The sequence below is a fragment of the Protopterus annectens genome, chromosome 4.part1, assembly GCF_019279795.1.
Source record: "Protopterus annectens isolate FY-2018-M chromosome 4.part1, PAN1.0, whole genome shotgun sequence".
NCBI lineage: Eukaryota > Metazoa > Chordata > Ceratodontiformes > Protopteridae > Protopterus > Protopterus annectens.
The window spans coordinates 1,014,377,769-1,014,389,423 of NC_056734.1; the positions used below are offsets into that span (position 1 = coordinate 1,014,377,769).

The 11,655-nt window shown below is 43.0% G+C and overlaps 1 protein-coding gene across 3 annotated transcripts in view; it reads left to right on the top strand.

The window, feature by feature from the left end:
* Positions 1 to 4,524, top strand: part of ZNF639 (zinc finger protein 639) — a 413,600-nt gene extending 409,076 nt beyond the window's left edge. For all 3 annotated transcript variants that reach the window (XM_044070722.1, XM_044070723.1, XM_044070724.1), the window contains one exon: positions 2,592 to 4,524. In XM_044070722.1, the coding sequence (XP_043926657.1) occupies positions 2,592 to 3,709 (1,118 nt within the window). In that variant the 3' untranslated portion in view covers positions 3,710 to 4,524. The remainder of the gene's footprint in view (positions 1 to 2,591) is intronic.
* Positions 4,525 to 11,655: the final 7,131 nt, after the last annotated feature.

The window sequence follows — 11,655 nt, forward strand, 5'->3', positions numbered from 1 at the left end:
ATTGTACTAGAGAAACTCACGCTTCCCCCTTTTGAGCCTGCTGCTACAGCAGAGTTAAAATTCCTCTCTTGGAAAACAGCCTTACTTCTAGCCATCACTGAGTTACAGGCTCTTATGGCTGTGGAACCCTTCATTATTTTCCATGCGGACAGGGATTTCCTCAGGACTAACCCGTCATTTATGCCCAAGGTGGTAGCCAGTGTGACTTTAAACTAATCCCTCCATTTACCAACCTTTTTCCCCTAATCCTCAGAATAAAGTGGAAAGGATCCTGCACTCCTTGGACGTGCACAGACAGCTCAGGTTCTACCTTGACAGGACTAGGCCTTTCAGAAAAACTGACCAGCTGCTAGTCAGCTTTGCTACAGGGGCAGAGGGTAAGGCCATTTCAGAGAAAACCATTTCCAAATGGATAGCACACTGCATCCATTTCTGCTACAACCACCATGGAAAACCTATCCCACACGGGATCAAAACTCATTCCACTAGGGCTACCTCAACCTCTGCAGCATTTCTCAGGGGAGTCCCTACCAGGGACATCCTGGAAGCTGCAACCTGGAGTTCTGTGCACACCTTCACCAAGCATTACCACTTACTGTCTTTTCTAAATCCAGAGCTGGATTTGCCACAGCAGTCTTACAAGGCCTGCTAAGCCAGCCCTAATACTTCTTGACTGCCTCCACCCTTGGGAATCAACCCAAGTGTGATGACTGCAACAGTGAAACATGAATAATATAGTACAGTTGTGTACACCTATCATAAATGTAGATATTCAAGTGTATTCACTGTTGCAGTCCTGGTTACCCTCCCTCCAGCCCCCTGACTTTTCTATGCTTTCTACCTATCCTCTTTTTGGCCATATCTTATGGCAATGGTATTTACTTTTTACTGGAGGTGTTCCACACCATTTATTGCACATCCTTTTATGTACTAGGTGAAATTATTGTGAATCTGATCGAACTGATGTATGATCTCTAACTGTTTGAGTTCCAGAATGTATGTTGATTTTATTAACAAGTTGATGTTTATTTCTATTTTATTGTATGTTTTTATTAACAAGTCTGTTCATTTATGTTTTGTGTGGAGCTGTTCTCCCCGGGCCTCTACTGAAAATGGACATATATCCAGCTAGACTAGCCCGGTCAACAAATGTAAAATAAAATAAATAAATAAATAATTGCTTCCTATTATGGGGGCTCCTGACATCTGGGGCAAGAAAAACTGATGTAATGGCGTCGGCTGCATGTTTTATACCACTGATGACCTGATGTCATGGAAGAGGCGACTGCATCCGACGCAGAATTCCCAAGACTCTGGTATTCAGGCCGACTGAGGGCTACCTGCAGGCAGATAACCCAAGTGTGATGACTGCAACAGTGAATACACTCTAACATCTACATTTATGGTAAGTGTACACAACTGTACTTTTTATGTGTTGTCTCTGTTTTAGAAATAGAAATTATAGAAATGTTCTAGCTATACTTTTTTTTTTTTTTCTTTTTTTTTTGAAACTGTTCTTCTGGAGAAGCTTCATAATCATGCAGTATTTCCTTCATTTATCCATCTGATTGCTGCAGTTTCATCAGTTCATCTGAGTAGCTACATAAAGCTGCTGCTAGTCTTTAAAGCTTCTTGTCATTTCAAATTATATATTTATCCATTGTTTCATTTGTTTTAAACACCTCTAAATGCATTTATTTTTTCCTATTACTGGAAGCCATCTTCTCTACCAAAACTGAAATTTGAACTAATTTTTGCAGACAATTTGAAGGCTTTTCTTCACCAGTTTTTTCTTCTCTTTCTTTCTAATTGATTTCCCTCTTACTTTCTCCACATTTCTTCTTTATTGACATCCAGGTGGTGTAATGACTAAACATTACCTGAATTTTATCCTTAGATTTGTTTCTTTACTCCACTTTTATTTTTCACACATGAAGAGCTCTAGAATACAGCAATCTTGGAACTGTATATTTTTACTTGCTTGCTTATGTTGCAGCTGGCACAGTTTGTGGAGAGCATTGCTGGGGTTGAATGCTTTTTGTCCCAGAGAAGGGGCACCAGCATGAGTTACAGGAGGTCCCCAACACACACACACACACACACACACACACACACACACACACACACACACACACACACATAGACATTGACCTTGAAATTGTAAGAGTGGGCACAGGGAGGATTTTTCACAGCAGTCAAGTTACTTCTGAATACTCAGTTGTTTGTAATATGGTTTGATTTTGTATTTCAGTTGTGTTGCACTGTTCATAAATAAAGCTAGTAGGATTGCAGTTATCCCATTCCCCAGTTTTAAATGGAAATTTGACACTTCAATAATTTAGTCTGATGTAGAAGTCTGTAGAATAGACACACTTCACTTACTTGTGAGATTCTGTCTTTTGTCTTTTAACCTGATGCAATAAAAGAAGCTTAGTCGTGCTTTGTATGTTTATACATTTTGCTTGTAATAATGACTAAATTGAGGTGGACAAGCCAATTCAAAGATTTTGATTTTTTGAATATCTGTAATAGCAAACAGTGCACATTTCACCTGTTAACTTAATCTAATTTAGTAATTTTTGTATTTTCAGATAAACTTTCTTCTTGTGATGAAAGCAGAGAGTTACAGGATAATGCCAGTCAGGAACCTGTGTGCTTAGACAGGGAAGTAATGTGCACAAATGAGAAGGAAGACACTGATAATGCTAGCCCAAAGAAAGAAGATGCTTCCTCAGAAACGCAGGACAGTGAACAGACTGAAACATCAGACAGCTGCTTTGAGATGTCTGACATAAAGGACAACCTAAGCATAACTAACCAGCAGAGATGGCCCTTATTGAGAGTAAATAGTAGTGGCCTGTTTAAGTGTGAACAGTGTGATTTTAACAGCAAATATTTTTCAGATCTGAAGGGCCACATAATCTTAAAACATAAATGCCCTATAAACTACTCCTGCAAAGTTTGCGGACAAGAGTTCTTATCTCATAGTCTGCTGAGTGAACATTTAAAAGTACACAAGCAAGATAGATTTGTTTGTAGTTATTGTGATCACAGGACAAGTGAGCTTGAAGATCTCAATTTGCACGTTGCAGAAGTCCACTTCAATGATTTTCTCTACTGGTGTGAACAGTGTGACCTTCAGTTCTGTACTATCAGTGAGCTGTACCTTCATTTACAACAACATGACAGTGGTGAACAGTATTTGTGCCAATTCTGTGAGCATGAAACTAGTGATCCGGAAGATTTGCACAGCCATACCTTGAATGAACATGCTGATCGATTAATAAAGATAAGCGATAACATCAGGAAGAATGAGCAGGGCCAACTCCAGCTGTTCACTAGAATCCACTTTGATGAACAGAAGAACTTTTTTGTTTGTCAGCTGTGTGGCTACAAAAGCCGGCTACACAGTAACGTTAATAGACATGTAGCAATTGAGCACACACGGTTTTATCCATATGTCTGTGATGAGTGTGGGAAGGGGTTTTCAAGTATGCTAGAATACAGCAATCACTTAAAGTTGTATCATTCAAGAGAGATTTTCTTGTGCCAATACTGTGAGTATTCGACAGGGCAGACAGAGGATCTTAGAATCCATTTGGATTTTCGACATGCCATTGATTTGCCTCACAAATGTAGGAAGTGTCTGTTGAGATTTGTTGCAAAGGAAGACCTGAGAAATCATCTTCTATCACATGGAGAGACATAGCAGAAGCTCATTAAGACCGCTTGGCACTCTTTCTGTTTCAAAGCTTTGTGACATGGGAGCTTCTACCTGTTGCGTAACCTCATATCCAGCAGAATGTTTTAAGAGGTTGTCTGAAGTCCCATTTTTTACCAAATTATAAAATGGAACAGAGTGACATAATGGATAGATGTTTCTAAATTCACTGTTGAGACCTGTCTAGAACTCTTGTTAAAGTAACATATTTAACTCTGTTGACCTACCTCCTTAGTTGTTTTTTTTTTCAGTACTTTGAGTCTTTGGTTTCCATCTGACAAATATTGGTGTGCCCCTCCTTGGTATGAAACATGTTGCCTGATTTTTATGACTTATATTTCAGATTTCTTTGTGAGTGTACCTTTTTCTCCAGCTCTTGTTTGTAGAACATCTTAAAACATGCAACTGTGCAACTTTTCTATTGACCATGATCAAGCATGAATACAGTCTGCCTTTGCTTGTAGGGTGGGGGGAGGTGAGAGAAAAAGCTCTAGTGTAGTGCATGTTATAGAGTTCAGAAAATGGCTGTAGGACTTTGGTATATATGTACTGTCTGTCGTAATTGGCAACAAGACTTCAGAATATTGTATGATGGTTTTTGGTGATGTGTGTCTGACTTCAGTTTCCGTTCTTAACGATGTGTGTTAAAATGCAGTTTGAGCAAATTCAGAATTGAATTATATACTTGGTTAGTAAAAAGGTACCTGAGGGAGCAGTTGCTATGGAGAGAGTAAATTATGTATACGTTCCACAATACCTGTCTGTTACTAAATCATTCTAGCAGTAGTAAACACTGAAGTAACTAAGTCTGGAATATTTGGTCACCAGTCAGATTATCGTATTTACTTGTGGCAGCCACAAAAAACATGTAACTATTCCTGTTTACCTTCAACCACTGCAGCTGTGTGGTAAGTCTGCACTGCCTTCATATTTTATACACTGGAAATGTATTGTAATTTTTAAATGACTATTTCTGCTTAGAAACTGTGTTATTGAAAGCAGATTTGTTTGTAGCATTAGCACATCAGTGTCACCCTATAGAGTAAGTTGCATATTGCAAATGCTTATTACCGGAAAACTTAACTTGTGTCTGAAGAGTTTTGCGAGCCTGAAACACTAATTTGTCAACTGTATGTGCAAAATTTTCTCTAAGAGCACAATGTTACATAATGCCAGCCGGAGTGTGCAAAATACCTGTGAAGTTGAAAACATTTGGTGGCAGGAGTTGTTGCTGATGCCCAAACAGGTATTCCTTTTTTCTAACAGCTCTGCACAGATGGCAGTAAAATCCCTTAATGCCACTGGCACACTTTACATTTAGGAATTAGCAGAAGGACATATGTTTTTGAGTACTGCTCTGAGCAGATACTCTGTTTCCTAGCTGCTTTGGTTGGCTTGCGTGTTTTAGAAGCTGTCTTGTAGTTGTGAGGCTTTTAGGGGCCAGCAACTGACTGTTGCTATCAAGGCTGTGTTATGTTTGATTGAACTCTGCTACATTGCAGAAGCATAGTAGTGAAATGGTGAAGGCTGGCTTTATGCTGAAGCTTTACTGTAAAACTGTCCCCAAAACAGCAGTTGGCTGTGTAACTGTAGAGTGGTAGGCAAGATCGACTGTAGCCGTGGCACTTGTCATTGTTGACTAATGCTCATATTTCATGTCATAGCAAGCTGCCTTACATAATGGTGTAATCACAGTAATCTGTGTCAGAGGGATTGGGTAATGGTAGGACGTACTTCTTTCTAGCCAGTATTCCTTTTCCAGACTAAGCCATCCATTTGCAAATCCCACTATAATCTGTACCTCTCATGGATTAGGATTATTATCAGCAATTGACTCAGTGGAGTATCCTAAGTAAGTGTTAATCCTTGTAAGGAGTGTGGATTTACATTGCATTCAGGAAGACACTGCCTTTAGGACCATATTTTCTGGCTGGAAGGGAGTGAATTCTGTCATCCCACACACACCACTATGCCATGGATTATTGCAGCTGTACAAGTAGTATGTGTGGTCATTTTTTTTTTAAATTGGTAACCACTTTTCAGAGAATATGCAAGTTCAACAAAAGCTGTAATACATTGGCAGTAAGCTGGTTGTGTTACCAAGCTATTATACTGCCTGTAGAAAGCTGCACTGCAGCCTGATTTTTTTTTTCAAATAGAAATTCAGCAGTGTAGTTGAAAATTATTTTCAAACTTTTTTAACTTTCCTGGAGAATGTAGTAATTAAGCAGAAGGTAACAGGAGTCGCAGCAAGTACCAGGCAGCGCAACAGAGATTTTATGTTTCTGTTTTGACTTTTTGGATGCTGCCATATGAAGTGAAGCTATAAAAAATATTTTCTTCGTGTTTCACTGTTGCAGTGATCACCCGTGGGTTATCCTTGCTGTGGTAGCCCTCGGCTGGCCCGAATACCAGAGTCAATGTTTTTCTGCTTCGACTGCTGTCACTTGCTGGCTGACGTCAGGTCATCAGTGCTATAAAGGAAGGCAGGCGACATCATTACATCAGTCTTTCTTGATGTGGAGCCAGTAGCAGAAGCAGTTAGCAAGTGTGCTGGTCGGTCACTACCAGAGTTCGAATTACAGCTGAAAATGTCTAAAGCTAAGTACCCTGTTAAGGATCCTTTTTTCTTGCACTAACAGATGTCCAAAAAAAGTTAACAGTTGTCTTGCCTGTGGAAAGCAAATACCACACCAAGACTTCCATTCTTACTTGGTCAAGTGTTTAGGCCCAGACCACAACGTCCCCAGTTGACGGTTCTGTGCCCTCTTTAATGTGAGAACCATTTGTCTTAAAGCTCTTTGCAGCCAGGTATCTTCGTCTTCCGTCTCCACTTTCCGAAGTGGCGTCCATCAGCCAGCAATCCATAGACATTCCAAAAAAGTAAGGATAAAGATAGAGACCACACAAGGCTAAGCCTTCCTACGACTATACCGCTAAGCAGGTTGTCAGTTCTTTGGAATTCAGTGAAGTGCCTTCGCAGCCCCTGATGCCCAATTCGATACCTTCATAGGCCTCTACTGAGACCCCTTCGGAGTCTGGTATGCCGCAGAAGTCTTCTTAGTCTAATGAGCCTTTGTTTTTTTCTGCCTTGGTTAGCTCCGGAGCCACGATGCAGGCACCGGTTTATGAGCAGGTTTTTGCACTACAGAATCTGGACAAAAAGTGACATATTTTTCTCTGACTACCGTTTCTCTGAGACCGATGGATACTCTTAGGCCTAGAGGCAAGGCCACTCCTAAGAAAATTACCTCTAGCCACCATTTTACCCCTCCTCTACCACCTAAGCTCAAATGCTTAAAATGGCGGAGGATCTTGCCACCCTTATCCGGGGTACTCAGGCCACACTTCTAAAAGGAAAAGAGACCCTTCCCCTGAAATACTGACAGAACAGGATTCTGGTTATTCAGATTTTGAAGAGGAACAACAACCTCTTACTGCTTATGAGGATTCAGATGCAGAGGAATCCATTCGTTCTGTCTGCCCACCAGAAGATCTTTCCTTTGGGGAAACACTTCACATCCTTGGGGAAATTTCCACTGGGAATCCCAGGACTTCCCTCAGTCTAAGAAAATACTAAGAGAGTTTCTAGACCTGCCGCAGCACAGACCCCTATCTTAGAGGTGGTTGATGATGTCTTCCATGAATCCAGCTTAACTCCTGATGCCCTCCCGCCTGCTCCCAGATAACCTGACAAGGTACTGCACAGTACCGGACTCTCACAAATACCTATAACAGATTCCTGCTGCAGACCCGGAGGTCATTACACAGGGATCAAAAGGAGTTAAGGCTAGTTTTGCAAAGAATCCTACTGCTTCTGATAAGGTCTCCAGAGCTTTGGACAGATGGGGTAAAAAAGTATACACCTTTGCAACCTTAGCTATCAGAGCACTCAACTGTCAGTTCCACATGTTAAAATATCAGCAACACACTTTGGAACTATTAAAACAAAATATTTCTACCTTTTCTGACTGTGCCAGTTCGAAAGAGCTAGCAGATTTACTGCACTCTACTTCCCAAGTTGTTAAACACTCTTTACACTGTGGATTTGACACCCTAGAAGCCACAAACAGGGCAGCAGTGTCAGGATCTGTCATTAGAAGACATGCATGGTTAAAGGAACAACCTCTCCCTGATCATGTCCAATCTAAATTACTTGATGCAGCATTTGATAAGGAGCGCTTGTTTGGAGAAAAAGCAGAAGTAGTGCTTAAGAAGATGGAAGACAAAGCAAAATCTATGCAAACAGTAAAAGGTTTCCTTCAGGTACAACCTCATAGGTTCAGCAGGAATTCTCCTTCAAAACACTGGTCCTTTCCGGCACCTAGCAGACAGGGGCAAGGTAAGCCCCGCAGGGACAGACCACCCAGACTCCTATCTCAGGGACAGCAGAGAACCAAACAGTGGACCACTTCTACTCCAAAGGCAGGGAGTTCTAAGCTATCCCTGTATGGCAAAAACTCTCTATGACTCCCTCTCCCCCCTCTGCCCTCTTTTCACTCACCAAAAACTAAGAGGAAGGCTCTACCTCTGCAAAGAGAAGTGGCTTTTTGTAACAAAGGACTAATGGGTCTTAAAGATCATTTCTCAGGGATACAAATTCTCCTTCAAAGAACTCCCATTTCCAAGAGGGGTACCCAGACCTACCTACAAATCAGTGGGCAGAGGCATTGAAACAAGTCCAAACTCTCATATCTCAAGGGGCAGTAGAACCTGTTCCCGTAGATCAGACAGGCAAAGGCATTTATTCCAGACTATTCCATGTCCCCAGAAAAGAGGGCACTTGGCACACCATCCTGGATCTATCCGTTCTGAACATCTTCCTGGTGGTCCCCAAATTCAAAATGCTAACTTTGCAGTAGCTGCTGCCTGTGCTGACAAAAAAAGGTTAGTTACCCTAGATCTAAAAGATACCTACCTCCACAGCCCCATAAGGGGATCCTGCAGGAAATTCCTTCGCTTCAGAGCTGGCTCACAACATTTTCAATTCTCTGCGCTACCCTTTGGCTTGTCTACTGCCGCAGGGTATTCACCAAATGCTTAGCCCCGGCCACAGCCTTTTGCAGACAGAAAAATATACAAATTTACCCGTATCTGGATGACTGCCTAATTCAGGCAGAGTGCAAAGAAAAGCTCCTCAAGAACCTCCTCTTTGTCAAAACCCTCCTAACCTCATTAGGGTACATCATCAACGAGAGGAAAACAAGGCAAACACCCTCCAGGAAGATCATTTTCTTGGGGGCACTGCTGGGCACGTCATCCCAAATGGCCTTCCTATCCCTAGAGAAATGGAGCTTTCTGTCTCTATTTTACACAGCTGGCTTCCAAAAGTCACCTCACTGCGAAGAAGTTCCTGCAAGCCTTAGGGTACATGGCATCCTGCATCCTTCTAATTCCTCTGGTCAGGCATAACATGAGAAAACGTCAGTGGTATCTAAAGAACCTTTGGTGTCAGCACTCTCAGCCTCTAGAGACCTCTCTACCTCTGATCCCCTGTGTAAGGGCCAAGTTTCTCTGGTGGGCAGGGGCCTGTGCCCAGAACAAGAGCCTTCCCTTCACCCTCCGCCCAAGTGGGCAGACCGCTATCACTGAAGCCTCAAACATAGCTTGGGGCGCTCACCTAGAAGGCGGGTGCACCCAAGGTCTTTGGGATGCCCAGCACCATCCCTTACACATGAACCAGAAGGATATGATGGCAGTACAAAAGGCTCTGGCATCCCTCAAATCCCATCTCAAGCCAGGGTTTCTCCTTATCAAAACAGACAACACCACAGTAATGTGGTACATCAACAAACAGGGAGGGGCCAAATCTTGCCGTCTGTGCAGGCTAGCCCTGAACCTCTGGCTGACAGTCTCTTCCATGGGACTACACCTGATAGCACAATACCTACAAGGGATCAACAACACCCTGGCAGACCACTTAAGCTGAAACCTACTGGACCCCCATTAATGGCAGCTCCACAGAAAAAAAATGTTTTGCAAATCACTCAGACGTGGGGGACTCTGGAGGAGGATCTCTTTGCTTCGCATCCCAACCATCAGCTGAAAAAATTCTATACCAGGGAGTATCACCACCTAGCATGGAAGGTGGATGCCTTGACCTCGCCTGGAACACCCTTTTTGTGTACGCAGTCTCTCCTCTTATCTCCAAGGTACTGATCAAAATAAGAGAGGAGAGGCAAAAGGCCATCCTCATTGCTCCAGATTATCCCAGACAACATTGGTACCCCTTCTGCGCAACCTGGCCTTACAGCCTCCCAGGCAGCTTCCCCTGATCTCAGACCTCTTAACTTGGGGGGGGGGGATGCTGCACCCAGACCTGCAGACTCTCAAACTATAAGCATGGCTAATACTCTAAAGGCAAACAAGGGGCCCCCAGCACCAGAAACTCCTATGCAGGAAAATTGAAAAGATTCTTCTCCTGGAGCCAGTCCAGAGGGGACAGTACCTCACAACCTTCCATCCCTCTTATCCTGGACTACCTAGCAGAGCTACTTAATAGTGGCCTCTCCTTCTCCTCTATTAAAATCCACACCGTAGCCATTTCAGCTCATTTTGATACAGAACAGCCCCTGTTTGCCATCCTTTGATTAAGCAATTTGTCAGAGGGGCTTTTAATATCAGACCTCCCACAAGGCCACCCACTCCAGCCTGGGACCTGAATTATGTTTTGAAAAAAACTAACTTTACCACCCTTCGAACCTGCTGCTTCAGCAGAACTAAGGTACCTCTCCTGGAAGACTGCTTTTTTCCTAGCTATCACCTCAGCCAGAAGGGTTTCAGAGCTACAGGCGCTGATGGCCATGCAGACAGGGTCTCCCTGAGGACCAGTCCCATGCCCGAGGTGGTATATGATGTAACTCTCAGCCAGGCCATACATCTACCCACCTTCTTTCCTAACCTTCAAACAAGGGGGAAAGAATTCTGCACTCACTAGACATGCACAGACAGCTCGGATATGATCTGGCCTGTACTAAACCCTTCAGGAAAACAGACCAACTTCTTGTCAGCTTTGCCCCAGGGGCAGAGGGGAAGACCATTTCCAAACAGACCATTTCCAAATGGATATCGCACTGTATCCATTTCTGCTACAGTTTGCATGGGTAACCCCCCTAGGTCTGTTTGAACCCATTCCACTAGGACAGCCTCCACTTCCACAGCATTCCTCAGAGGAGTTCCCACCAAGGATATCCTGGAAGCTGCCACCTGGTGGTCTGTCCATACCTTTACTAAGCATTATCACCTACCTCTGTTTTCTAAGGCTAGGGCAGGGTTTGCCTCTGCAGTTCTGCAGGGCATGTTGACCCATTCCTAGGCCTCTTACTAAGCCTACCACCCTTCTCCTCAGCTTTGGGAATCCTCCCACAGATGATGACTGCAACAGTGAAACACGAAGAACATATTACAGTTGTGTACACTTACCATAAATGTGGATGTTTGAGTGCATTCACTATTGCAGTTGTGGTTTCCCACCCTCCTCCCCCTTATATCTTCTTTCTTTTGGGAGAGATAAGTTTCTACTGGTGGCTTTTAGCCACCAGGACCACTTCACCATATTTACTTGGGCCTCTGACTGGTTAGGGCAAGAAAAACTGATGTAATGACATCGGCTGCCTTCCTTTATAGCACTGACGACCTGATGTCAGCCAGCAAGCGACAGCAGCCGACGTAGAAAAACATTGACTCTGGTATTCGGGCCGGTCGAGGGCTACCACAGCAGGGATAACCCACAAGTGATGAATGCAACAGTGAATACACTCGAACATCTACATTTATGGTAAGTGTACACAACTGTACTTTTTTTCTGGCTTGTAATTGGGGAGTCTTACTTTTGTTCTCAGTGAGTTGTACAGTTCCATAGAGTTATTAACTTCCATCTGTAACATGATGTTAATAACCAATCAGACATCAAGACTGCCCTAAATTTACATGCA